We start from the raw sequence: 14,417 nt of genomic DNA, 5'->3' as shown, positions 1-14,417 counted from the left end.
TGGTGTCGGAATGGGGTAATAATCTAGTCTAGACTGCAATGAGCACAGGAAATCGTCCAAGTTATGGCTTGTCCTTTTGTGCCAGTGATGTTCCCAGTGACAGTGTTCCAGGTTGGCTTCTAATATCGTACACATATCATTAGATATTTCCTGCAGTTTGGTCAAGAAAATATATTTAAAATGTAAATTGTTAGTTTGGTCCTAGTCTGTCAGGTTGAGATACTATGAATTTTGAGATGGAAAAGTATTAGATACTTCAGAGGAGGAGACATAAATTTTAAGTATTAGGTCAGTTGAAAAAGACAAACATGCTCCGAAGCTGTGGCACTTACAAGCAATTTATTCCATTTAGGAAAAAGAGCGGGCTATCTGGAATTTTGACCCGTAGATAAAAGCAGTGTGCATATTTACCCTTGGAAGATTTCCTGTTTTGTTAATCAAAAATAGCTAAGAGGGTTCTCACATTGACTGGAGATGAACTTCAGTTGTTAGGACCAAACCATAACTGTGAAACTTGTGAGTGCCAATAATTTCTCTGCAACTCTTCAGCTTGCTAACAAACTAGAAATTCAGGGGTTTTTCGGTTGAGGTAAACCACAGTGAGAAAGACACACACTAGGGACATAATAATATTAATATTTTTAATATTATTATGAATAATGTGCTTTAATAGAAGATAGGGAATGATGTGCTTTAGCATAAATTCACTTTGAAATATTTGTTAACATAACAGAGGTGGCCAAATTTCATGTCACTGCAAACCACACATTGAAATCTCTTAGGTACTGACAGCTGTATTAACTTAAGTATGATATTAGAACCTCAGTTGAAGTCACGGCCTGTAATTGTTCTAATGATTTACTTATAAATAAAAAGCAAACCGTACCTTAATGCCACACGAACAATTCCCTCCTGTGCAGAATCCCCTAATTAAGCTGGAGGTCTCTCACACTGATAGGGTGCACACTACTGTCTTCCTTGGCTGAGTGAGGATCCGAGTTGGGATCACCTCGTAGAGGTAACACAATCAAATGCCAAATGGTGCTTTAATGCTTCATTATCTTCAAGATATCCTCATCGAAGGTGCTTTAAAATTTCATGGTTCTCAAGTTGAGAGCTATTTTGTGTGTGGCATCATCTTTTGGGGCCAGTCACCTCGTTTGAAAGAGGTATTTTCCATTCAAAAGAGGACTGGCAAGGCAATACCATACTGGCATCAAGGTGGACCATTATATAAATCGTTGGAAACCCTACTATTTCCATGATTTCATCCCTTGTACTGGGCACATTTTGTCAGATCAAATTGCAATCAGGCTGTGACTAATGAACGTCGATATGGCTATAGTACCCAGCATAAATGTGATTTATATAGATAAGATTAAAGACTGACACCTGTCATTGAAGTGTCTGAAAATTAATAGTAAACACCCCCAATCATTGAAACCTCCCGCAGCCAGCATGTTTAAATTAAGACTTAGGTCCATCCTCCTGGGAAAAATTTCTCCTTCTCCCTATAAAAAGTTTGTTATGCCTAACCAGACCTCGTATATTTTACTCTCATATTAAACTCTATGTATGTGTACTTTATTAATTGGGAATTCTTTTAAATATTTTTATTGATATGTTTGTTTAATTATGGCCTGCTCTCTGCCTAAGCTTTGACCTGAGAAGCAGGAAATATCATAATTATTAAGACCAAGGAAACTCGTGTGATTCTGAGTTTATAGTGCTAGACAAACAATACAACATTAATAACACGCACTGTCAAAGAAATTGATGAACAATGTTTTAAAATGACAAAAAATGTTAATCAAAACATGATTAATGGTACAGTTCACGCTGTGAAAGATATTACAGTTTGTATTGGGAATTAAATGGCATCATCAATGTTAAAAAGGAGGTTAAGGGTTTGATATTCCTAGGGGCTCATTATCTCATCTGTGGAAAGTGTATTCAGGAGGTGTTATTGCCTTAAAAATGTCTGACCAAGCAAGTCTATTATTAGCTGCAATTCCAAAGGTAGTATTATAACAACGATGGGACTTGACGGATGACTGTTAATGAAGGGACTAGGCAAAAATCCCAAATGTCTCACTTCCCAGTGCAATGCTGTTTCAATTTAAAAGAAATTGAGGATTATTAAAAAAATGCAGGGAAATTACCAGTTTGTGATTTCCACATTTTTCGGGCTGCGTCCGCGTATGTCGTTTAAATGTACAACAGTTTCGCCAGCTATCCTGCTGGCGTCCTCAGGTCAAGGATGAAACGAAAACTTCGAACGAAAATTACCAGTTTAAACTAATAGTTGCCCTTTTTCAGTGGAGGGAAAAAAATTCTACTTCACAGTCTCTGTGGCATTTATTTTAAGAGAACACATTTAAAAAATTGACTTAGCAATTCATATTAGGAATGTAGATTTACAGTTTCAGTTGCATAGCCATGTGTCACCATAGAGCATGTACAGCAGCAGCAATGGTAATTTTGATCTTAAAGCTTATTGAAATATTTTAGTTGAGGGAGAGAGAGAGAGAGAGACAGAAATGGTTAATAGTGATGGCAGCAGTTCACTCTTCAGTGAACAGGAGGTAGGAAACTCCTGACAACTGCATCCCAAATATTGCTTTCAACAAGGTTAACCTTTCAACTGGCTCCTGAAAGTGTTGAATGAGAAAAGAAGTTTTTATTTTATGCATAGGGAAGTGAGAGGAAGATTATTTAAACCAAAAGGGAGAAAAATAGTTAACATAACATTAAGTAACAGCCATTTTAATAATTTTGATTACGACTACGAATGCATGTGACATTGTATGTACGGTATTTCGTCATAACATCTAGTTCCTTTAAAAGCCCCAAAATTTCAGAGTTTAAGAGGACGCCTCGGTAGCTTAAGTGGCTAAAGCACTCGACCGGATATTGAGGGATCTGGGTTCGAGTCCCAGTCAAGGCGAATGATTTTTACGCTCTGAAATTGTTGCATTCTAATTATGTGTTTATCAGGCCAAATTAATGTATTGAATAATGAAAGGTGTCATTCAGTATTAATAATTAAATATAAAAATATAGTAAAAGCAAGCCAAATGACAGAAGTGTTGACAGAATAAAACTAAAGTAGGGGAATCATATTCAAACAAGAAAAAAAACATTTAATATTACAATTCAACAATTTAAAAGTGCAAAAATCATTCACCTTGACTGGGATATTAAATTAAATATTGCCGCATAAAATTCTCAATGAATGTCCATCTGTTGATTCTCGAGCTCACTCAGTACGCAGATTACTTTTTGTGTTCTCATAAAACAAAATTCATTAGAAAGAAGGCATTTCATTTAATATTGATTTCCATGGGAGTCGTTTTGTCAGACAGGTATCAAACAGCATCTTTTTTCTTTGCGTAACTTTTCAAGTATTAGTCCACGTGAATTTATGTTCAACAAGGCTCAAGTAATTTCCTGAGGGTAAATTATATATTGACTGTTACTTTGAACAGACGTATAAAATGTCAGTTAAAGCCGTCCTAAATTTTTGAAAGCAAAGGAAGTCGGTCAACTAAATTTCGACTTTACTATAAAATGCCCGGAAACCTACTATTTAATGGCAGAATCGAGATCAAGTCAGAAAATGCTCAGCTCAAATTGTTTTTTGAACCAATTGACCTTAACAATATCAGTTTTGACCTCGAGAATGTAGAAAATAATTTAAAAAATTACCTTCCTAAACAGTTCTTTACTTAAAATAATCTGACAGCCTGCTTTTTTAGCACTTGAGAAACTCTGAGCAGTTCTTAATGAGGTCGGGTCATTTGGCGCAGCATTTTCATGTCCAGAGAAGAATTCTGCTCTCACCTCCTCAAAGTCTCCACAGCCCCGGGGGCTTGACGATTTTTATGATTCACAGGGAGGAGTGGAAACACACCAGCAGATGGCAGCACCAGGGGACGATTGATGAAACCCACGATCCATTTCCCACATTTTTGAGTCTCCATTCCCATCGTGCTATTGCTTGCTCCATTTCCCCCTCAGCAAAGTGCCAAATGCCAACCGCTGCTATTGGAAACGGAGTCCAGGTTTCCTTGGAATATTTTAGTTGGTCCTCTCAAACATGCTCCTCCCAAGTCTAGTCTGGACATCCTCACATCAAAAATAAATGTTTCTGAAAACCAGACTTATGCCGAGGTAATGATGCCAAACGTTTGCATGAGGAACGGTGGAGGTGAGGTCAGATCATTCCTAGCGGCATGCTTGAAGTTCGTAGCCGATAGTTTTGTCTCATTCATCCACGTGAAATGTCAATTGCAGGCGATGGACGACCCTCTCTTTGAGCATGTTGTGTCTCTTGCAGGTAAGAGCACCGCCCAGGCGGCGTGGAGGCAAGCGCGTGCGGGGTGAGGAGCAGGTGGATGGCCGTGGAGGGAACACCATCATTTACAAGATAATGGGTCACAATGTGCACTTGGTGTCTGGCGGTGGTCAGCCAACTGAGGCTGTGCTGCGCCACCAGGGGGGAGGGGGGAGCGGTGACGCCGCCCCCTTCGAGATGAAGGCCTTGTCCTCCCCCTCTTCTGAAGAGGGGAGTAGTGATGAGGAAGGTGGACGTGTGGGGGAGAAGGGTGGAGGTGGGGGGGGAGAAGGGTGGAGGTGGGGGGGAGAAGGGTGGAGGTGGGGGGGGAGGAGGGTGGAGGTGGGGGGGAGGAGGGTGGGGAGAAGGGTGGGGGGGAGAAGGGTGGAGGTGGGGGGGAGGAGGAGGAGGGGGGCAAGTAGCGATGGGAGTGTGTTCTCAAATGCATTGCAGTGCCCTTGGAATGGATGAACGGTGGTGACACCCGCCTCCTGTATGCCCGCTGATTGTGCAGTTTGATTGCATGGAGATGTCTGTTGTGAATGTGGATAGTTATGATCCTTGCCTTTCTCCTAGACGAGTGAGCTCTTTGCCGTGTGTGGGGCATGTCAGGATAAATTAATGATACTGCGAATTAACTGACTAGAAACGATTTTATTAAAAGCAAATGTTTGTCATGGCCTTTGTTTTGATAATTTTCTGTGGACTCTGTACTTTTTTAGGTTTTAATGCGATTATGTGTAATGAACTAAGGATACTAATAGAGAAAATAAACGTGCCAAGTGAAGTGTTTATTTTTCTTATCAACAATAGGGATAGAGACAGTTTGCCACTGCATACATACCGATTGATTGAAACTCGTGAAGCATCTAAAGATTACCCAATAACATGGTATTGGAGGATAATTTATCAATAGTATTTTTATTGGTACACTATCTTTTTTATCAGAGTGGTACTCTTTGAGCATAAAATATTTTAATTGATGAAAATTCATTCATTTCAAAGAAACAAGGATGCTGATGTGAAGGCGGACATAACTGAGTGCCCCTTCATTTGTCTCTGAAACAAATACAACAGATTATACATATCTAACTTTAATAATAAATTTAAAAAAACCACATTAAAATTATTTACATATTTTCTCAGTTATTAACAAGGATTCACTATACATTAGCGGACCACCTATGGAACACATCACGTCCTGAAAATAATGTCATAAATCAAACTGCACACATTTAATTAATGTGCATGGAAAATAAGATGGTTGTATCACAATATTCAAGTATTTTTTTATCATGACTTTTTGAAGGTCTTCAGAGCAAAGCATCTGAAGGTACAAAAACCAATGGGAGCGTGTCCTTGCTGACTGATTATCCTTTGGAAAGCATTGATTATTCATTCATATTGTTATCACTCTGTGAGATGCTCCTCTCTTGTTTCTCTGTAGTTAGTTTGACTGAACACCTCATTTACACCAGATTTGCATACCCACAATAACATTTTCACAAAAATTATATAATTTAATGAATGGTACATTGGCAATAAAATATTATGGAATTAAGTACATAATTAAATAATTTGTTAATGTTATATTGATTCCTTGCCTTGTAATTGAATCTGGAGAGAAAGGTATACCAGTTTGTTATAACTTTGTGTTTAATGTCAAAAATGCTGTTTCGTCACCGTCACCTGCGAAAACCCAATGGATTTGGGAGATTCGGCAAATCATTCTCTTGTATTGTCTTGGAGTGGGTCCGTCACCGTGACAACTGCTAAAGGTGAATATTTCTTTTGAATAAAAAAGGTGCTACAGGCAGTGTAATTTTATTTAAAACCATGGACTAGTTGTGTACGCCCAGCCAAATGACCACAAATGCTGGTAGATTGAGCCATTCCTGTCTGTACAGGCAGCCATTGGAAGTGAATGAGATAATTTAAATTTCCAAAGCTGAGGAGAGTTTTATTTTTGCTTCCACTTAAAATGTTTTAGATTAGGCATAATCAATTGAGTCCAAGAGATATAAACTAATGTGACAATTTAAAGTTCTTATTGAGACATTTTTCATGTCGATTCAATTAAAATATTCTAAAACCTTGAGTCTGAACTATAAATAGATCAGATTAGTGGAAAGGTATGGAAGTATAATTAGTGTAGTCTTGAATTTGTAATATATGTTTATTTAGCAATGTTCCACGAAAGCAAATGTTGTGCTGGACAAATACATATGCTATGAGTAAGAAAGTGTATCGTCACTCTCCAAAATGTTTCAAATCAAAATGTCAGGTGAATAGCAGTTAGGAAGGGAAGTTTTTCAGTGATATACTTATTTTTTTAAAATTCCAGTTTTCATATTATTTAAGTAAGTGTTGGAATTATTTTTGTATATTATAAGAATAATAAGAGCAAGCATATTTAACAGTAACTGAATTTATGCTATTACATTTACCTTGTCTGAAGTGTCTGAAGACCACCTATTTATAAGTATGTCTCTAAATAAAAAGTTAACTATGGCCATCCGTCTTACTAAATGGCACAAGAAACACTGATCTAACGCTAAATGAGATGGTGCTGGTTATATTCAGATGATGGAAACCCGTACTTTATTTCACACATCCAACCTCCCATCTCTTAAAAAGCTCCGAACATTTGGCACACAACTTTGAATAAATTACTAAATTACCAAACAAGTCTTGATACCCATCGTTATATATATGAACATAGGCTCATAATTGCAGTGAGTGATGTTTCCAAATGGATTCAAATGATGTTTGAGGCAATGAGCACATCTGCATGCTTGGTGAGTCAAGATTTTCCCTGTTCCTCCGCTAATTATTGTATCCTGTAACTTTTAGTGTGATTGGTGGGAGTATTACTTATATGATTGAGCACTGTAAAATTAAAATGCCCGTGTTTCAGGGATCACATTACTCCATTTCCTGCTTGAAATCCAAAAATTAGTGTGAACCTTGATTTTGTAAGAAAATGCTGCAAGTATTTTTCAGAATGAAAATTTGGAATGATGAATATTGGCAAGTGTGCCTTCAATTTGTACTTGTGAGTGTTTTATTGGTTATTTCTGCTGTGCACAAGCCTTTTGAATGCCAAGTGTTGAATATCCAATGCTCTGAAGCCTAGAATGCCACCCAGGTGTCCTGTCGGATTTTTATTTCATTTTGTTGTACTTGAATTTGTGCACCAAAAATTCAGAGCTACTGGAATGTTTAAAAAATGATTATCTCATGATTTATGATATTTATTTAAGTATATGCTAACAATAAGATGCCTACATCAGAGCATAATAACAAATTTCACAAAGACCCTTAGATAATGCAAATCAGTCTTGCCATCCATACACCCTACGTAGTTTTTAAAATATGTACGTTTGAACTATGCATTCAGTATAATGATATCATTTATTCTTCCCAAGTCTTTCAACTAGTTGGGTTTGGAAGTATTGAATTCGTTGCATGTTAGAAGTGAGCATTATGGCACTTCTGGATTTCTCAATGTATCACTTTTTAAATATCTTTTTGCAGAGCCTATATTTACAAACCACCGCTGAAATGAAACTCATCGTTGTTATTACTTTGATATCTGCACCCAAGGATTGGCCAAATCCTGGTACTCACAGCATCCATTAAACCAATATTGCCAATATCCAAATTTCTAAACTGCTGCTCTTTCGGCGAACTCTTAATTTGGATTATTAAAAAAATCATTTTTATCGCTCAAACTAATAATTATTATTATTTTAATGCATTAAAAACCTTAAAGTTGTACGTTTAATGCACATGTATGCACACTGTCAAAAGTGCACCGGATAATTTTCATTTGATTTCGTTTAAATCATGAAGGACACCATTTATTTTTTATAGGAATGGTTAAAAACTTTTAATAGCAATTTGTTCATTTAGTGTAGTACAGACAACTATGATCAAGTCTTTGCATTTTTTATCACATTTTATGTGTAGACTATGGTTGTCAATTTTAATATTGGCATTTTTTAGATTTATATCAATCCAATAAAGCATGGTGATAAAAAACAGTTGCTTCAGATAAATGAAATAATGGAAAAGACATTAAATTTAAAATTTTAGTGAATAACTGTACAAATAATGTATGTTACCTAGCTCTCACTCTGTATGGAACTGAAGTCTGTGTCATGGAAACATGTTGAAAGTGTTCTTCAGTTAACTCCTTTGATAACTGTGTGGACCTTAAGATTACTTTTAATTTTACTACATATTAATAGTTCAGTTCTGAAATATAAAGCATCATCATTCCCTTAACCAATAATTAATACAAAGTAGTGTTGAATGGAATCTATGAAATGCATATTGTTTAAAACTTTCCTATAAAGCGAATGGGTAATATTGAATTATGTACAAGATATTAATTCTGGGTTGAGAGAGAAAGATAAGGGATGATTATGAAGGATTAAGAATGAAAAAGGAATTATATAGAGATTTTTGTGAGACAGTTTTCACATAACTTGGTTGCTTTGCTGCATCAGAATGTAATGTTTATGTTTTTGACGAATAGTTTCTTATAATTCTATTTCACTTTGTCTCATTTTTCTTAATGGCCAAAGGCATCACCAAAAAGGAACAATTTTCTTCTATGCATAGGTGATAAATCACTGCTTTTCCCAATGATCAACCATGGGATAAGGAAATATGTTATTTCTGAAATTATCAATAACACCAGAAAATATATTTATTAAACCACAGTCCAGACCTTTTCAAGTTCAAATTTATAACATTTTCTTCTTTAATATCTCTTGACCAAGCTTTCCCTATTTCTGAGCTATGGAGTCACTTTACTCCCTGCCACCACCTTCCTCATGCGTCATTTGATAAAAAAGTGCGTTCCCCTCGGGAAGAGAAGTGGACAAGCACACACACACCGCACCCCTCTTGCTGTGGTGGGGGAAAGGTAATCTGCACGAGCTGGTTGGTTTGGGACGGGATATCCTTCATGGGTGGACAACACAAATGAACAAACAGTGGTGTCACTAGTCGATTAGCTTGGTGGATGAGAACAGGGTGTTGTCAACAACAATATACAACATTATTAATGGCAGTTGATGATGACGAGAGGGAAAGCTCTCTCCCCTCCCGGGGAAAACCAACGGGCTCACATGACACAGCACTTCTCCTTCATCTTGCCTGCCCCTTTCCCACTCCCACTGCCCCCCTTACCCTTCTTCTTGGAGTCCAGCTGCAGCGATATGTTGCGGTTCTTCTCCATGTTGAGCAACTCCTGGAACAACTCCTTGACGTTGTGGTTAGTCTTTGCGGAGGTCTCCATGAAGTTGCACCCCCACCTCTGCGCCTCTGCCTCCCCCTCCTCGGGCCGCACCTCTCTCGCGCTGCCACCCTCCTCCCCCTCATCACACTTGTTGCCCACGAGCATCACAGGGATCCCAGCAAGCTCAGCACCCTTTGTCTCTTTAATGGCATCCCAGATGGGGCGGAGCTCCTCAAGGGACTGCCGTGATGTCACTGAGTACACTAGGATGAAGGCATGGCCCTATGTGCGAGACGGCATTCATTATTACAGGGGAAGAAATGGGAAAAATTATCATTATATGTATTAAGCTTATGCAATATTTGCATGCATACATCCCTAGCACATTCATTTCTAAATAGTGAAAGGAACATCTATTGTTGTATATATACAGAGTTATGTACGAGGGTCATCCGGAAAGTAGTACCCGTTCGTGAAATAAAGACACAAAAGTAAATATTAACAAACATAAAAAATTTTATTTGAAAGAGGATACTTTAAACTACTTCTCAACATAATCTCCAAGCAAATTAAGGCATTTGTCATAACGTGTGACAAGTTTCTGTATTCCTGCTGCATAGTCCTTCGCCGCCAGCTCATTGAGATACGCGAGGGACCCATCTTGCACAAATTTTTGCATAATGCAGATGGTGTTTAACAATTTCATGAACAATTGTTCGAGAAACATTGTGAAAATGCTCACAGATGTCATCAATTGTGACGCGCCGATCGTTCCTCACGAATTCGTCAACTGAGCTCACCAGTTGGTCTGTAATGACAGACGGTCTCCCCGAACGCTCATCGTCGTGTGTGTTCCCCCTCCCCATGTTGAAGTTGCGACACCACCGCCGAACAGACGACTCGTCCATTACATTGTCTCCATACACCTCCTTTAATTGGCGATGAATATCACATGGGCGAACGTTTCTTGCATTGAGGAATTTAATCACTGCCCTCACTTCACAACTGGCGGCGTTCTCAATTTTTTTAAACATTGTAAACAATCACAGAAACAACACAGGCAATGCTAGCGTCACGCAACTTGGCTCAGAGAAGGCAGACAAGCCACTGAAGCTATCTGACCTCGTCCAGCGGCTACTCGCGTCGTCAGCACTTCATGCGGCACGAACGGGTACTACTTTCCGGATGACCCTCGTACATGCAATCATATATTAAAAATATAAATGTGTATATATATATATACATACATACATATGTATATGTGTATATATATGTATGTATATAGTATGTGTGTATATATATATATATACATATATATATATATATATATATATATATATATATATATATATATATATATATGTGTATATATATATATATATATATATATATATATATATATATATATATATATATATATATATATATATATATATATATACACACACACACATACATACCATATATATAAATTATTGTTATTGTTAGGTAATATACAGGTAAAGGTAGGTTTTTAATGGACAGAATGACCAAATAAATATATTTTGACTCCTAGCAAGCACAACCCAACATCGTACTCAACAACAAACCCCTCTTTATCTCCATGCACTTCCTTCCTCCTTCACCCCGTCCAACATTCCTCTCCTACTCCTGCCCTTATTTGCCTAACATTCTCCCCTCTCTCATAGTCCTCAACATCCCACTGCCACTCAATATTCTCTGCATCCATTTTTCCTGCCTCCTTATGATTTCTTCCAACAATCTCCTCTCCTTGCCTACCATACCTAGAACTTCCTCATTTGTTTTCCTTGCCGTCCCTTACACCGCCATCTTTCTCCACTCCCTTATTTCGAAAACCTCCAATCTATATCTATCTTCCTGCTTCAGAGAACGTGATTTCTTGCTAATGTTTATAATAATGCTCCACATCAAATTTTTAATGAACCTTTTCGTAACATCCCTACGCAACTTCCTTGTCATCAATGCCCTAACCTTTGCAAGAGTGTCTTTGCTTAGTGAAATTCATCTCGTTATGTCCCATTTTTCCAAACAATTCTGAGATTTATAAACTGTTCCACCTGTTCTAGTTTTTGCCCTCCTATTTTTATATTTAACTTAACCTTTCACTTACTGGAAAATCGCATAACCTTTGTTTTATTTATATTGATTCTCATTCCATATCTATTGCCCTGAATTACCAATTCACTCAACATTGATTGCAGCCCCTTGCCTAACTGACAAACTAGAGCTTGATCATCAGCAAACCTAACTGATTTTACGAATTCCCCGCCCACTTTCATTCCTACCTCCAGTTCTTCCCATGCCTCTTCAATCATTTTATCCTCATATACGTTGAACAGCACTAGTGATTGTTGATAACCCTGCCTTACTCTTCCTAACACTGCCCATCCAGACTCTGTCCCCCACTCGCACCTGAGCAGTCTGAGACACATTTCATAGGTTGTGGATTAGCCTCCTGTCCCTCGCAATTTTTTTCTATTTCCTGCAATATATTCACTAGTTTTGCCCATTTCACTCAATCAAATGCTTTTTCGAAATCAATGAAACAGGCAAATACGTCCTGTATCCTATATTCCTCTGGATTTGTGATGTCATTACTTCAATGGCCTCATGTGTACCTCTCCCCTTCCTGAATCCAAACTGATCATCCCCTAAGTAATCATTTTCCCTGCTCACTATCCTTTTGTTGATGATCCTGAGAACAACTTTAGCCACGTGGGAAATCAAACTTATTGTTCTGTAGTCCCTATTGACGAGTCTATTCTTAATGTCCTAACTCAATGTCGACTGAAAGCTTCTTTGCATATTGTTCCGATGACCTTTGCGTTTGTATTCTACCATTTCATTCTCTAATCTATATTTATAATCATCTCATCCGTGATTCATGGTTTCTTTGTCCTATTCTCGTTAACAGTTCTCATAGTTTATTTTGCGGCTTTCGATATCCTTTTTATTGTATTCCCATTTTTCCTATATAGTACTCACCCCTTTTCCCTCACTAAAAATTTTCTCCTCAGCCTTCTGATACTCTTGTTTTAATTCCTGTAAGTGCTTCTACATTCGATTTCCCAACCCGTGGCCCCTGCTTTGTCTTTTTGAATCAGACGCTTCAGTTCATGACGACTAAAGTGTGATCAGAGTACTCCTGGGAAACTAGGCAAATTGATCCCGCTGTGCCAAAACCTGTGCCTAAAGATAATATAATTTAACTAATTCCTTTCTGAGTTACTATATAGATTCATTTTCCATGCATGCCTACACCTTTTCTGGTGTCTGAACCAAGTGTTGGTGATGACTAACCTCTGTCTCCTGCATAATTCAACTGCTTTCTTCCCACAGTCATTCCTCATACCTAAACCATAGTCCCCCGCCTCATCACCATCTCTTCCTTTGCCTACCATTGCATTCCAATCCCCCGTCACTATTGAATTCCCGGCAGGAACACAAGTGGTTATTTCCTCTAACTGATCGTATATCCTATTGACTTCTTCCTCCTTTTGATTGCTTGGTGGTATGTATACCTGAACAATGACCAAGTTCGTCAGTTCTGCTTTTATGTCTACTGGTAATATTGTATTCGTTGCTTACTCTATGTTGACTACGCTTCTTCTTACCTCTTCACTTAATACTATGGCAACCTCTCTTTGGCTCTCATCCCCTCCTCTGTAGACGAGTATTACTCATAAACTATCACTCCAGTAACCTCAGTTATCCTTCCATCTCACCTCGCATAGAACTAAAACTTCTATGTTTCCTTTTTCCATTTCTTGCCTTATATTCTCTAAATTACCTGGCCTCAGCATTGTCCTAACATTCCAAGTTCCTATTCTAACTAATTTGGTCTTCTTCTGCGTCTTCTGTCCTGCTGCTGTTGGCTTTGATTTGCAAGTCTTTCGTGAGATGACCACCACGGAAGCCTTGCCCCTCCTGCTGCAGGGAATGACATACAGCCGATTGTGCCAACTCTCATAGTTGCTAGGACTCATATTTTCTATATCGTCCATCATAGAAGTCCTTAGAACTATTTTATCTGTGTGGGAAATTAAACTTATTCTTCTGTAGTCCTCACATGATGTAGCTTTTATCATTTTCGGAATAGGAACTAACACTGATTTCACGAAGTCTTCCAGCCAGATTCCTTCCGCTTAGATATTACGAATCAGTCCATATAGCCTTTTCCTCCCACATTTTCCTAAACCTTCATTAGTAGTTCCGCGGGAATGTTATCCACCCCCATGGCCTTATTTAATTTCATCTCCCTTAATGCCCTTTCTACCTCATCGTCGAGTACCTGGACCTAAGCTATCTTCCTCAACGTCATGTTCCTTTCCTATGTCTAAGATTGTTGGCCTGATTTCTTTACCACACGGTTCTTCTATGTATTCCTTCCATCTCTCTTGCATATATTTTTTGTCAACTATTATCTTATCTGACTTGTCTCTAACTGTTAGCATAGATCTTCCCTTCTTACTTCGTGATAGTGATTTAACCTTGCTGTATAGTGCTCCAATTTCACCCTTCCTCTGCAAACTTTCCATATCCTCGCAGTATGTCTTCCACCATGCTTCTTTTGCTTTATTTGTTGCCCACCTCAATTTATTATTCAACTCTTTGTACATCATTTTGCTTAATTCTGTGCTTACATTCTTCCATTTTCTTCTCTCCTGTATCTTTGTAATCATTTCATCTGTGATCCATGGTTTCCTTATCCTTTTCCCATTTACGGTTCTTATGTTTTTTGTGCGGCTTTCGATATCTTTCTCTTAATACTTTCCCATTTTTCTTCGATAGTACTCAGCTCTTACCCTT

The 14,417-nt window shown here is 38.0% G+C and overlaps 2 protein-coding genes across 3 annotated transcripts in view; one reads left to right on the top strand and one right to left on the bottom strand.

The window, feature by feature from the left end:
• Positions 1–7,978, top strand: part of LOC139691493 (uncharacterized) — a 38,183-nt gene extending 30,205 nt beyond the window's left edge. Inside the window, exons 8-10 of the mRNA XM_071589342.1 lie at positions 4,340–4,613; positions 5,646–5,782; positions 7,874–7,978. Of these exons, the coding sequence (XP_071445443.1) occupies positions 4,340–4,613; positions 5,646–5,782; positions 7,874–7,978 (516 nt within the window). The remainder of the gene's footprint in view (positions 1–4,339; positions 4,614–5,645; positions 5,783–7,873) is intronic.
• Positions 4,971–14,417, bottom strand: part of LOC139691536 (GTP-binding protein Di-Ras2) — a 169,445-nt gene continuing 159,998 nt past the window's right edge. For both annotated transcript variants that reach the window (XM_071589407.1, XM_071589406.1), the window contains exon 4: positions 4,971–9,869. In XM_071589407.1, coding sequence (XP_071445508.1) covers positions 9,474–9,869 — 396 coding nt within the window. In that variant the 3' untranslated portion in view covers positions 4,971–9,473. The remainder of the gene's footprint in view (positions 9,870–14,417) is intronic.

This window comes from Hetaerina americana, unplaced genomic scaffold (genome assembly GCF_022747635.1).
Source record: "Hetaerina americana unplaced genomic scaffold, ioHetAmer1.1.p SCAF_37, whole genome shotgun sequence".
Lineage (NCBI taxonomy): Eukaryota > Metazoa > Arthropoda > Insecta > Odonata > Calopterygidae > Hetaerina > Hetaerina americana.
The sequence above is the reverse complement of the archived record's forward strand: the minus strand, read 5'-3'. Positions and strand labels throughout refer to the sequence as shown.